The sequence below is a fragment of the Phasianus colchicus genome, chromosome 6 (assembly GCF_987193195.1).
Source record: "Phasianus colchicus chromosome 6, bPhaCol1.hap1.1, whole genome shotgun sequence".
Lineage (NCBI taxonomy): Eukaryota > Metazoa > Chordata > Aves > Galliformes > Phasianidae > Phasianus > Phasianus colchicus.
In genome coordinates, this window is record NC_143441.1 from 35,046,028 (window position 1) to 35,061,152 (window position 15,125).

Below are 15,125 nucleotides of genomic sequence, written 5' to 3' on the forward strand. Positions count from 1 at the left end.
ATTAGCACTATATCCACATTGCTACATGCCATTCACTACTTTGTTCCTCAGCAACTGCTTCTGTGAATGGTGGTAATCTGTGATTACTTTTGCTAGTTTGCAGTTTACATTAGAGCTAGTATTAATCAGGGGAATCATCAGTTTGCCATAGATTTTCCTGTGGCCAAATTGTTCTTTCAGTGAGACAAGTTTTTATTACTGCGTATTGGCACCATAATAACATCCTTGAAAAACTACTAAATAGTGTTGGCCATGGAGAGCCAGTGTCAGTTGTTCTTTAAATACTTATGTTTTACCATTTCAGAGGTGTTAAATCAGCCATGGCTCTAGTCAATTACTGAAAAGCATTATGAACAATTTTTTTTCTTCATTTCTTAGCTCATTCAGGCAATGGAAGTAAATAAATTACAGTTTGCTTCTCCCAGAAGAAAAAAAAGATAGTATGGCTATTTGTTCTTTCTCAAAACTTTAAAAAAGACTATTCCATCAAGCAGAATTCAATTTCCCTTTATGTTCATGAATAGTTAGAAAAAAAAAGCAAAACCTGCTTTATGTTTGAATTATATCAGTTATTTATATATACATCTTACATTCGAAAAGAAAGCAAACATCAAATGCAACACAAACCTATTTGAACAGTAGTATACTCTCAATTCATTACCCATATAATATTTTATTGGAGAATATTGCTGTTACTCTGACTACTCGAATGCCTACCAGAAAATGAAACTATTACTCAGACTTAATAGTATAAGACAAAAGTCACGTAACTTTGGACAACTGAAAGCTACCTAAAAGGTATTTCTCAATTTCCAGACATGAGAGAGTAGTACTTTTTCTTCCCAGTGTCAAGTTAGCCCAAGTCTAGGATACCTACATTCATTTGGCCACTAGATGTTCTTATTGCTCAAAACTGACATCAAAATAAACCTGGTCTACCTTAGACTTAGAAAGTTAACCGTCAAAGGGTGGAATATTATAAAGGCATTTCAAATTTTAATGTGGATAAAGCTCTACAAATATCTCCTAAAAAGAGTAATACAGACAAGAACTCATTCTCAGTCTGAGCTACTAAGTTTTATGAAATTATGAATGTTCATCTGTTGTGGTCATTGTTGAAAACAAAGAAGGAAAGGGGTGGAGTGAGAGTATTTCTTCCCTTCTTGATAATTAGTAGCCACAGGAAAAGAGATCTGAGAGTGCTGGGAAGGAGAGATTTAGTGATTTGGATAAGGAATAGAAAAGGGGTTTATTTTGGGTGTTCAAGATTACTGTTGGGAGGAAGTAAGATTAAAGCTCAGGCTCATAGGAAATAAGTTTTGTTTTGGCAGATTGTGAAACAAAACCAGTATTTTGTTCCAGAAATTGATCTTGAACTTATTTTAAAACTTGAGAATGCCTTAGGATGGTAAGGGGAATGGATGGAGAACAAAGGATGATAAGTCAAATTGGATAGCCGTCAATAAATATGTTCCCAAAGGCTTTGGAATAGCTTCATACCAGTATAACTGTCCAGACATCTGTCACAGACATAATAGCAAAATCCCATACACTTCAAAGGAAATTGCATTTGTAGTTTCAGGATAGTGTCTGCAAGCAGTTTTGTCTCTGCGTCTTTCCAGAGAAGTGAGATAATAAACATTATCTGCTGTGTTTCCCCTTTTCCATTGTTCAGTCAGTTGAATGTCTCCAGCAAGGAAGCTTTCTTTTGAGACATGGTAAGTTATTTCATGTTTGAGCTCAGAGAAGGCTCAGGAGGGATCTTATCAATATGTATAATTACTTGAAGGGAAGTTGCAAAGAAAACAGAGACGAGCTTTTCAGTGATGCCCAGTGACAGGACAAGAGACAATGGACACAAACTGAAACACGCGAGGTTCCATTTAAACATCAGGAAGTATTTCATTCCTGTAAGAGTGTTGGAGCACTGGCATAGGTTGCTCAGAGACATTGTGGGATCTCCCTCCTTGGAGATCTTGAATACCCATGTGGATACGGTGCTAGGCAACCTGGTCTAAGTGTCTCTGCTTGAGTAGGGGTTGAACCAGATGATGTCTAGAAGTCTCTTACAACACTCTGATTCTATGAAAAAGAGTTTCAGGGTTGTACACAGTGAGTTATTAGTCTTGTGATTATAAATAAAGTCTTGATTTCACTCCATGATGAAATAGACTTCATAATATTGGCTTCAACCATTTTATGTACAACTCTTTTAGGAAATCCAACTTTTAATGCATGAAAATTGCTCAATACCTATGAGCATACAAATGAAATTGTAGCTGAGCTACTAACTAGTAACATTCCAGTTTCAGTGCAATTCAACTGATGCATATTTTCAAGTGGCAACTCTATATATTGTAACTATTTTCTGCAGACTCTTTTACAGCTTAAAGAAGCAAGACCCATGAAAAAACTTTAGCATTATTTTCCTGAATGGTAAAAGAAGATCAGCAGTTTATGTTGGTGATATTCATCATATAAAGGTGCAGAGTAGTCATATAGGTCTCAAAGCCTGACTTCCTGCTGCCTTGCTGGTGGCGATGTCATTTACCTCCATGTAGGGTGAACAGTATTTATTCTTACTTTCCCCTAGTGTAAATAATAGTGCAGAGTACCAAATCTTCCAGACCTGCATGTTTGTCTGCCACATGGTTGGGTACCTAGGCTCTGTGTGTCCAACTCAGGAACAGTGAGGGGAAAAGATGGGTGAACTGCCAATCTTTGATGAAATAACAGTACTTCCTGATCTGGTATGAAGTGATTAAAGTTAAAAATATTTTTGCCAAGGCCTTAGATGACCATCAACCAACCTTAAAATTAGACAATTGGGTGCAGTGGTGACTTACGGGAATTGAGAGAAGCATCATGAATTGAGGTAAATTTGAAAGGGTGTGAAGGCCTAAAAAGTAAATGATGGGTGATAGTCACAGACCATTGCTGTAGCAGAGTTTTTATATGTTGTTCATAAAGCAGAGCCTGCTTCACTGATTTTTTTTTTTTAATTCTCAGATTATATGTCCTTGAGATACAACTTCCAGGTTTGACGGATTTTCAGTAATATTGAGAAGAAACATAAAATGAGTGTACTTAGGGAGTCTGACTTTTGGTCTAGATTCGGGTGTATACGTCCATAACAAAAGCAATTGTGATGGCTTGATTGCAGACGTTTTATCTCAGTGTCTTCAGTATGAATTAGTTAATGGTGATAGTCTTAACAATATGAAACTGTTTAAGAGAAATTGTTTTGACATTCTGTTTCCCTTCTATTTTGTTGTGGTAGTCATCATACATACCAGGCTGACAAAATATATAACTCCACGATTTTTTTCCACTCAGTAGTGCTGAAGTACAGTGGCTGCTCTGAAAGTAATACTTTCTATTTTATTGTGTTAGCTCATGATGTCAGAGATGGGTGTTGGTGATATGGCAGTAGAGGTTGAACCTTCCCACCAGTATTCTGTTACATTTTGTTGCTGTGTGACAGATGGCAACAGAGAGGTGCTCTGACAGAATGGCATCTGACAAAGAAGTGTGGATAAAGCAAAGGTGTAGAATTGAATTCTTCCAACAAACAAACAAACAAATCAATGTTTGATGAATATTTATGGAGACCAAACAGTGAATGTAAGCACAGAAGGGCGGTGGATGTTGCATTTCGGCAGTAGTGAAAGCAACGGTGGGTCACCTCCGCTGGTGCAGATTTTGACAAGCATGGTATCCAGGCTCTTGTTCATGGCCAATGAAAATACGTAGCTAGTGGTGGTGACTATGTTGAAAAATACTGTTTTGTAGCTCAGAATTGGTCTATTATATAATGCTGTTGTGCTCTTTGTATCTGTTGTAGTTTCCATGGAAATAAATAGGAGGCATTACTTTTGGAGCAGCCTAGGTACCATACAATGGTGTATAGTGCAGTAGCTGTGCACCACTCTTTTGTATCCTTTACATTTTTCAGAAATTGCTAGCAGTATAAAGTGGATATGTTTCATAAATTCTTTACTTCAAATTGACTTCTACATAATCAAATGTGCTTTCTCATCATTTGTGTTTTCTATGTCAGCTGGACTTAAAAATGAAAGTACAGCTGTACAAATACATATGGTCATGTATAGCAGTTTTTGGTAGGTTTATGGCAGATCTTGATTCCCTAGAAACCTTTCACTGTCAAAGTTTTTTTCTTTTTGTGAACATATAATTAAAACACTCAGACTGTCTCCTCCAATATATTCACGTTTCACTGGGTTGCAGGTTTTAGTTCAGGAATGCTGTATGAGGAAAGTTATTGTGCAATGGAAAAGTACTAGAGAGATTATGCATTTGGACACATATTTAGAATAGTATATTACTAGCTACTGACCCTTCTGGTATGTTACAGAGACATTGCTGCTCTCTGGCTCTCCATCTCCGCTCTCTATTTGGTACATTTAGTTAACTGGAAGTTCTGTTCCATGGAATATTTACATGTAATTTAGTTTTAAAAGATTGTGATAAAAGCAGATAGAAATGCTTTCTCACTCCAGTATCTTGCACATCTATAATTGACTGATCTATCACTTAATCCCCTGAAAGAGTTCTTTCAATGGCCTTCTGACCCCCGCATGCTATCTCTTTAGGCCACTTACCTCAAGTAGCTGGTGTTTTCCTGTGTTTCTTTTCTTCTGCAAATGTGTCTTTGGATTCATAGTCAAAGATAACACAAATATATTCCACAGAAATAAACCAATAAGCAATTTGGTTTATGTAAGTTAAGCCAAATGTACAAAATAGACCCTGTTACTGAAAAAAAGTATAAGCTTTTCATATTATACAGTTATAAAATGTGTTTGAGATAACCAGACCTACAGAAGAATAATTTGCATGGATAGGAGAAGAATATCTGCATGTTTTCTGAAATTCAGAACCAGGAATGATACTTAAAAAATATGTATGTGTGCAAAAGTCCTTCTCCTTTCCTCTGTTCCCTGTTAGAGCTGATACTGCATTGCATCGTTTGAGAAAAATACTCACACATTATGCTTATTTTTTCTCTGTTGCTAAAATAAATGATTTCTCTTGCTCTTGCCAAGTTAGGGCACATGCTGAGGTACTTGGGCTCATTAGTTCTTTGTGGTTCTGCATTTATATTTGTCTGTAAAATAGTTAAAGAGACTGCATAACACAAAGAATAACTTCCACCTGAGTGACAGGCATGTGTCTTAAGCTGGAGAAGGGGTCTTTGTGGAGTGGTTGAGGGAGAGTGACAGAGGACAATACTCACATTTCAGTTTATCCTGTTGAGTTTAGCTTCTCTATCCTGTTTAGTTAAGATGCAGATTCAGAATGCTAAATAGAAAAAGGTGCTCTGCACAGCAGGTTTTCAGTCAGACTTCCAAAGGAATCTACACCTTCATTTTTACAGCCTAGCCATGCACAGGAATTTGAATGCTTGTGTGTTTAACTATCTGCCTGCAAGCGGTTAGAAAGTGATTACCTAAAAACCTCTCTGTGCATAGGTTTCCCACAGTAGATAGTAGGCAGTTGGCACAGCCCTCTGGGTGAAGGAAAACAAGACCCTACCTAAGTCTGCCGTGCAGAAGGGTTGAATGTGATCAATAGTCATGTTGGACAATGCATGATTAGAAATATGTGTTTTGATACCAAACATAATTCACTTTAACATCAGTGTTTTGGCAGTTTCATGCACTGGGTGAGATGAAAGTGTTTGTGACCTGGATTTTTGAGAAGTCCAAAACTCCTTATGTCTTGGTAGCCCTGCATGGAGTGTGCGGGGAATATTTGGAGCAAACAAGATTATAACACAGCAGCCCATTCCAAGGCAGATGATATGAAATAGATTTCACTAAAGTGCCATCAATTGCATTTTAATTTATGGGGATTTTTGGGTTTTGGTTTGGTTTTGGTTTGGTTGGTTTTTTTTTTTTTTTTTTTGGACAGAAGTACAAAGATTTCTGTGGAAACAAATTAGAGCCTTCGGCATTGGCAGGAGTTCATTTCAAATGCATTTTCTCATCATTCTGATTTGGAAGGTGATCTTATAGGAGTTATCATCCTGGGAACACAGACTTCTTACTGCTGGAGAGAGCTTTTCCTCACCCCAGCAAAAGATTAGCTTTGTCTTAAAAACCCTTTCTGCCTCTTGGGTTTGAAGGATGTGGCTAAATACAAGGTATTTGTAAGGGAAATGTTTGGCACGTTCCAGTTTCTGTCTCTTATCCAGTCAGATTGAATTTGTAGGTAAAAAGCATTGCTAGCTCAACTAAAGGTACATTTCAGACCAAGAGAGAAATCTTCTATCAGAAGGGGTTAAGCCACAGCAAAGTCAACCTCAAATAAATGGCAGGAGGAAGTGTTTGGCAATGCCGTTAATTTGGAGCTAAAAAATATCATTTTCTGAAAACCAGGTGCTGACTATGAGTGCATTAGAGCTTACACAGTGAAGGAGGACAAAGCTGCTTCCCACGCAGCAATCCTGGCCAATGCAAGAGAATTATCCCACCCTAGTGCAGCTCTGTTTCTGCCACCCTCTTTGTCCGCTTTTTCTCTTCCCTTAAGACTAGTATTTATTATTTTGTAAATTTATTTGAATCATAGAACCACTAAGGTTGAAAAATACTTCTAAGATTGTCTAGTCCAAATGTCCATCTACCACAAATATTGCCCTCTAAATGACAAGCACTTCATCCACCCTTAAACACCACCAGGGATGGTGATTCCACCACTTCCATGGGCAGCCTGTTCCAGTGCCTAACAACTCTTTCTGAGAATAAATTTTTCCTAACATATTTTCTTTCTGAAAAATGCCTGCAACATCCTTCCTACCAGGAGACTGAAGAATACTGCTGTTTTTTGCTATGTGATTTTATACCAGCTGGGGAGTGCATTTCAAGTTGCAAAAACACAGCCTTTATACCAAGCAGCAAGGTGTAATCCTTTGTGTATAACCCTTTATTCCTCTCTGGCATGGTTTCACAGAGGTCACTGATTGTATTTAGCATTGATTTCATTTGAAGTTTAGCATATCCTTCAAAGAGGATATGAATTTGAATCCAGGACATCAGGAAATCATTGTGTCAGATTGGCCATATGGTGGGTACTTTTAACTTGCAAATTTTCAAATGTTCTAGCAGTTTGCATTACAGCCATATTCTTAAAATCTGGTATACTCAAAATAAATAATTACTGATCTTGAAAACAGAGATTGCATGATATTTTCACTCTTATCTCGTGCTTCAGTCTTACCATTTTCAATGTGTTCACAACCCGCAAGAACAGTGCATTGACTGTATTGAATTTCTGCTTTGAGAAACTTGGGTGCCGTCAGCTTGTGTCAAGAATATCCATTACACTGCATATTTAGGAGGATTTGTCTTTATAATGTAATATTCTAATGTTTAATGCATTTAGATATGAACTAGCCTGTAGCTAGCAAATTTGATTAAGCAATGAAATTAGTTTTGTTTGCAAGTCTTTACAATAACTGACAAAGTGAGCATATAAAACATATCTTTCAAGTATGAAGCTGAGAAACAACTTAGAAAAACAAGAATCGGAAACACACCCTAAAATACCTGACTGTTTGCTCAATAGAGTTTCTACCTAAATGAACAAATAAGAAGCTTGAGAGCTCATTCAGCATTTTCACAGTCCTTTCCCAGGAACAGGTACCTATTTTGTCAACACTTTCTATCAATAGCTTTTACATATTCCTTCAAAATGTGTAAAGTTAAATACTTATCCTTGAGGAAAATTGGTGTCACGTTCAACTAAGGTACTGTGAGTAATCATTGTATCCACTGTTTTTTACAGTCGATAGACTGCAAAATAATAGAGTATGAAAATATTTATTTTTGTTTCCTGGTAGATGTCCGCAGAAGAACAATTTACGAATACCACAGGGTGGAACTTCAGATGTCAAAGATTACAAATCTGTCAGCTGTTGAAATGATACCTCTTCCAAGTAAGTAAACCGTAGAATGTGAAGGAGCCACATCTGGGGGACAGCCTCAGTTACAACACACATACAATTTTAAATATTTTGTTCTATCTGTGAATTTGGAGTATGGACAGATTCATTTATCTTCTCTCAGATTTATTCTCAGCTGGATGATGCATTATCCAGTGCATCTTCATGTATCTTAAGTTAGTTTATAGGTACACAGCTCCCAGTAGGTTGTGAATTAAATCTGTGCCAAATCATTTTTCAAAAGAATGCTCATATTGCCTTTAAATTCTTTTCCTTGAGGAAAAAAAGAGCAATTTTCGTGCTTGCTAAACAAGCACAAATACTACTAAGTACTTTGCATCGCATCTGAAAGGAACATCCCAAACACATTTTGCAATTTATCCATCTCTTTTGTTCAAAGTAAAACTCTGTTGTTTAGTGATATTGGAGTTTAAACTGTCAGCTGTGTTGCTGTGAAAAAAAGAAACTGGAAACTGTCTCTTTCATTTTTTTTCTAATCTGATTGTATTTCTTGTACACTTTCCTGCCGATCTTATTGTCTGCGTGTGTCTATATGTTAGCAACACCAAGAAACGCTGGAGCCAGGGAAGAAAAGTTTAATGAAATATTAAATAATTTATCGAAAGATAAAAACTCAGGCATTGAAGCTGAAAGAGCTTTTGTGGAAGTGAGATTACATTTACAAATGCATACAAATGAAATCCTACAAATAAGATGTACCTCTGTGCACTGCCTTGTAGTAGGCTGGTTTTAGTCTGTTATTTTGAACACCTGTGAACCTGTATATTCCCTACATATGTACAGTCAAAAGATGTATACTTCTCTCATACTTTCTCATAATTATTTGTGAGACTGTTGTAGTAATTTGTGTTTATTTACCTGCTTCCCAGCTTGTCTCCAGTTTAACAGCTGTGGTCCCTGTGTCACTGCCCAGATTGGCTTCAACTGCAGCTGGTGCAGTAAACTCCAAAGGTAAAGAAAAGGATTTTTTCTTTTTTCACATGTGTATGCAGCTGTGCTAAAAGGATATACAAAAAGATTTCCAACTGCTCAGTCAGCACAGAGAGATGTTACATTTGGGGTTTACAAACATTCATTCACATACCTACTGACAGACCTTACTTGCATTTGTTAGCCATACAACATTGTCCTATTTCACTTCATCCAGAAAAAAAAATAGTTAAGAAGGGTCAAAGGAATTGTTTTAGAAATTTAGCCCTTGCTCCTATTTTCTTTATCCTGCTTTAAAATTCCTTTGAAGGACTCCATGAGAAGTAGAAATCGTAATAAAATTCATATTTTCTCCCTATACCCATTGCTTTATCAGAAACAATTTTACTGCACAGAGATCTGGGGTGGCATTGTAACTATAAAGACATACTTGTTCTGTACACACCAGATTCTTTTCTCTCCCAGTTTCTCATAGTTTGTGAGCACATTGGGTCCTTCAGCCTCTCACTGCCACATTCATGACAGCCTACTCAGTAGTAGGAACAAATTTAACTCTGTGGAGCAGCTGGAGTGCAGACAGTAAAATGGAAACTGCAGCTGAAGCTTTTCCAAAAAGTTCTTCAGTCACTGACCTTCACTGACCTTCATAGAATAAATTTATGTAGCACTGGTTCTCTCCCACTAAATGCAGAGGCATAATGGATACGTTGTATTTTTTAGCCCTAGTGATTAGGCTCAGAAATCCTGTATATAAATGGATGCATAATGAAAGGAGAAAAGGTTATTGGCATTCCAAAATAGTGAGTGTTACAATAACATTCTGAAGAGCTGAAAAATAGCTGATGAACTTTATATGAAATTAAGAGGTTTGGGTCACTTCTTTGTTTTCTTAAGCCTCATCTCTCTCAATAAGAGATTTTTTTTGTCTTTTTTTTTTTTTTTTTTTCTGCAAAACCTCAATTTGTGCGGAATTAAACCTAAATTAAATCATTCTATGAAAATACATGTCAATCATCTTCAAGAGTAAAGACAGTAGCAGAGAACTATTCCAAGCAAACATGAACAGATATTGCTTGCTTTAGCCAATTTCTTGCTTTCAATCATTGCTTGATTCTCCTTCCTTTAATAAACGCCGAAGCACTGTCTATTGTTTTGCAGGCAGTGTTCTCATTTCTGTTTGGATAAATTTATTTATAGTAGGTAAGATTTAAAGAGGCAGTAAGGTTCAGACTCTTACGAACATCTGTCAAACCTTAAGATCTTTTAATTTCATCTGTTTTTCATAGTTTCTGAAGAACTGGGTTTCCTAAGTTCTGGAGTTGCTGGAAAATCAGTTGTGCTGAGAGCAGAAGGAATTTTATCTTTCACCATTAGCAGGAAGCAATATCAAGCATGTGGTTGCACTCTGTTCCCTTCTGTGTATTTAAATGAATTTGTGGCTGCCCATTCATAACTGGCAAGATGTAATTTGCTGCTGCAAAATATACAGTTTTAACACAGCTATTTTTATTCAATTAAAATCCACATTTTAAAAAGTCTTATTTTTTATCCCCATGAAGATCACACTGCAGTCAAAGATGAACTACTGTGAAGAAGTTCTGCTGTTTCCCAAAAGCATTCAGCTCCACGCTGCTGCACTGTTTTGTCTTTGATGATCTGCAACAGATAGACTGAACATATTTGTGTTGTACCGTTACTAACTGTAATGAGTCCATAATTTCGTAAGAGCAGTCTTCAGAAATCATTTGACTAGCAGCAAAAGAAGGAACTGGAGTTAACTCCTTAAAAAAAAAAAAAAGGATGCATCCAGAAAAGCAAACTAAGGTTATGCCACTGCACAGGAATCATATTTAATTTAAAATTTAAATTAGTTAAATTATTTAAATTAAATAAATGATAATTTAAAAACAGTGATATTGTCCAATTTGCATCTGTAAGAATGAATGATAGTAAGCTGGATTTAAGCAAAAGCAGGAATGTTTGTAGAATCATAAAGCAGCTTTGATTGAAAGAACATGCTGGAGGTCATCCAGTCCAACCACTTGCTCAAAGCGGGGTCAGCTGTCAGCTCGAGTCTTTGATCAGCTGGGTCTTGAAAATATCCAAGGATGATCCGCTGAACATCTTATTTTTATGCTAGATTTTACGCCTTATTTTTTAACTTCTTATTGTCTCCAATTCTATCAAGAAACACATCTGATATAGTAGGTGGAGGCAAAGTTTGTGCTAAGAGGCAACTTGCTTTTCAAAATGTGAAGATTGAGTGTCTTTTTAGTAGTGTTATAGTTTATGATCATTGTGATTGGGAGTCATTCCTGTTAGCTTTGTTAATTTTGTGTTCCGTATGATACTCATATCTGCATACTAGTCCAGTGTCTCTCTTATTTATCTTGCTGTTTCTCTGCATGTTTATTCATTTTAGAAATATACAGAAAAATCTTTATTCTATTACTCTTTTTAGATATCTAGATTGCAGTAGAGTCCTCAGAATCATCAAATTCAGTACCTCGTTATGTTTTTACTCCCTTCGGAAATAAATTCATTGTGTTAAAATGTTCTTTCCACATGTAATAGACTATTTCAACAAGAATACCTAACTATCCTAGTTAAAAATCATAAAGGATAGAAAGTTTTGAGTTCCACCAACACTGTAGTTCAGCTTTTTCTGTGTCACTGCCTTGTAAATCACTGTTGACTTTTATCTCCTGTTGTGATAAACATTGTTCTACTGCAGGAGAATAAAATCTTCTTGGAAAAACAAGGGCAAAGTATTACGTGAAGTATCAACATAGACATTTCAGAAATGCCTAGAATAGAAAGTATATTAATATTTATACCTTGCAATGAGTGAATGCTCTAACGGGTTTTTGAAGTAATCAAAAACAGAAGCTTACTAGCAGTGCCCAAGGAGTGCTTCTGGGTTGCAAGGTGGGGAATGACTGGACTTGTGTATCTGAGAAGTGAGAAAAGAAAGACTGTCATCCGTGGCTTATAGCAAAGCTTAGAGGGGAAAGGCATCTAGCCCTTGGTGCAAAAGCCTGGGCTTGATACTGGTGGCATCCAGTATACCTGTACGACAAAATGATCCAGTGCTTTACTTTCTGTAAAGGCAAACTGCCTGCTTGCCAACAAGAAGAGTGTGATGGAGTAATGAGGGTCACAGGTGTGACTGTAATATACAGTGATGTTCCTGCTCTGAAGCTGCAGTAACACTTTGATAGTCTTTGGTTTTCCAGAACAAACATGCTTCCATGTGGATAATAAGCAAACACATATCCAGTGGGAATTACTGTTGATCAGTTCTACAGCCCTTTTTTTTTCTCAACGTGACCCCATTTATCCCCAGCAACAGTGCTATTGAGAATAGCTTTTAGTATTTTTTTTCTTTGCGTAAAATTTAAACCATATATTGAATCATTCAAACAATAAAGTACAGGTGTTGGAAAAATAGAAAATGTATATAAAACCCATAGCTGCAAAAGGAAAGTAGATTAAGAGAGCCATTGCAGAATAACTGTACCTCCCCCATGTGGGCAATCTATGTTGGAATGAAAATAATTTTTTTCTTCAGCACGGTGTCTTGTTTGCTATTGTAACTTCAGCACAGTTGCTGTGTCCACTCTTCAGTCTTCAGAGAGGTAGGTTATTCTTAAAGGTGATTTAGAGCAAAATCCTCTAATACTCTGTGTACTTCAATCACAGTTTTAGTTTTCATAAGGGATCATCAAACTATTGACCCTGATATCCAGTATAAAGTATGTAATGTAGTTATGTCATGACTAAAGTAAAGGCACACTGTTTTCAAGTGACTTCAGCAGATGGAGGATCCATCATCAAGATTATTTTTTCTATGTATTTTTTATGTTATTTGAACAGTTTATAAGAGGGACAACTGTTCCATCCATGAAAGAAACTAAGTATAAATACAGAAGTCTCATAGCCTTCTCCTACATGTGGATCTGTGTCCATACACCAGAAACACTTAGCAGTCACCTCTGGCTGAAACTTCAGAAATTTGCCCTCCATTTTCTCTCACATACCAGCATGTAGAAACAGATAAGTCATTACTGTTTGTACCATCTTTCTATGCTGTAGAAAATGTTTGTGTACTCTAGGCACTTGGTATAGCCTCCATGTTAGAGATGTCATTTTTTAGGGAAGTCATTGAAAGCATTATGACAATTTTGCTATTATGTTACAGGTTCAATTTGTACAACTTGCTCCTGCTGATGAAATAGTGAGCTACCTTAGAAATATTTGCCCAATAAAGGAATTAAGTTTAGAAGAGTTATCACTGAGCTAGGATGGAAATGTGATGATTAAAATGATCAAGGAGTTCATATTCTGTAGATACTGATGAGTTTGTTTTGATGAACTTCAGGAACATAGATTTCAGCAAGGAAGTAATGTTGAGACTTCATTGAGTTCAGAAATAAACAAAGGGAAAATTCCTACTATCTGTCCGCGCTATAAACACAGATATTTTATGTGTCTCATGCTTCACTTTGTTACTGCAGCATAAATGCATCTTAAAACATCTCTGGTTTATTGTGCTATTGTCCCAGTGCTGGAGATAGAGAGCTGAAGGACTAAAGGCAAGAGCTGCAAACAGTTTAGGTGATAGTTTTATTCAACTGTCAGTGTTGCTACCTATATTTAAATTTTAAATCCTTCAACTTCCTGCTGCACACCAGGGGCACCTATAAGCCTAACAGCTCAGTCCACAAGGGGATTTTGCTAGCTGGCTCATTTAGGTTTTCAAGGGAAGTTAAGCAGAATAAGAGCAGTACCAGAAGTACCTTTTCAGCAAACACTGCAATTAAGTATCTAAAACCCAAAAGGTCTCTAGAGCTCAAATACAATTTTTCTAAAGAAATGCCTATAGCTGACTGAGCAGCAAAATCACTGAATGCCACGAAGCCCCTCCTCTCATTATGCATGACACTATCCTTCCAGAATATTCATTGAGGCACGAAGGCAGTTGAATGTGGATCCTCTGAACTAAAGTCATCCCTGAAAGGAGCCTGGGACCATTAACTGGTGCGTGACTCTAGCTTTGAGCAGCTCCTCCTGGATTATTCTGTGTTATTTTATGGTACTGATCCATAGAATGCAAATCTTCCTTTGAAATGTGCCCTGGAGCAGGCTGAACAAGTCCCTGTGCTGGGGTCTCTGTGGGAGGTGGTAGCCAGGACTCTGTGCACTGTAGGCAGTTATTCTGACTGTGATCGCGTGCGCAGTTCCCAAAGCTTCCTGCAGTCTCAAGAGAATCCTGAACTAAAATGATGAGGGAATCCCATTTCTGCCACATATCCCATGAATGGAAAGAACATCAGTAGTTGGGTAACCTGAATTGTTACTGCTTTGCTTTGCAGAGTCTGTTCTGAGCAAAGTGGAAAATTAGCAATGTGTCAGTGAATAGCAGCAATAAACGAATTTTAGTTTTGATATTTCTGATCTTTTTTATGATAATTACTGCTCCCATCTAAGCAGGTAATTAACAAAATTATTTTGCATATCATATTGATTAGCTGGAAAGTGGAGAAGGGAAAAGGTTTAGGCATTTGAGTTTCTTAAGAAAAAAATATTAATAATTGAAATATGAAGTGATAGTTTCAGTGTCTTTATGGCAGTGGAAATTTATATTAAAAAAAAAAAAAAGGTTGTTGCAACCTCTATGAAAGCTTGAATTTACTCTTTTGCTTACTTTTAGGAAAAAAAAAAAAAAAAAAAAGATTAAGACCAGTTAACTTTTAAATCTGGGTTTACATCTGGAAATCTTGGAAGAGGAGAATAACTGCTGAATCACATATCCTAGTACAATCTTATGTAATCTGATATACTTATCAGTTAGAAAAGCCATATCCATCCAGAATTACAGTATTAGCACAAAAATAAATATTACATTATCTGACTGCATTAAAACCATGACTTAGAAAAAAAATATATTAATAAGAAGCACAGGATCTTTTTCTACATATAACTGACTGTTAGGTGTCTGCCATCTCATTTTTATTCTATAGCTAATACTTCAGTGAAGGTCATAGATTTCATTACAGAGCAAGGAAAGGCAGTCGACAAGATCAGATCAAAAATAATCAACTGACAATACAGATTAGCTTAATTGTGCAGTGAAGATTAATAAAATCACCTTCAGTTATATTACCAAAACAATAAATAAAATCAAAATCTATAAGTTTTTTACTTAGAT

At 36.5% G+C, this 15,125-nt stretch overlaps 1 protein-coding gene across 1 annotated transcript in view; it reads left to right on the forward strand.

The window, feature by feature from the left end:
- Positions 1-15,125, forward strand: part of PLXDC2 (plexin domain containing 2) — a 238,889-nt gene that overhangs the window by 187,871 nt on the left and 35,893 nt on the right. Inside the window, exons 8-9 of the mRNA XM_031614427.2 lie at positions 7,862-7,957; positions 8,854-8,935. Coding sequence (XP_031470287.2) covers positions 7,862-7,957; positions 8,854-8,935 — 178 coding nt within the window. The remainder of the gene's footprint in view (positions 1-7,861; positions 7,958-8,853; positions 8,936-15,125) is intronic.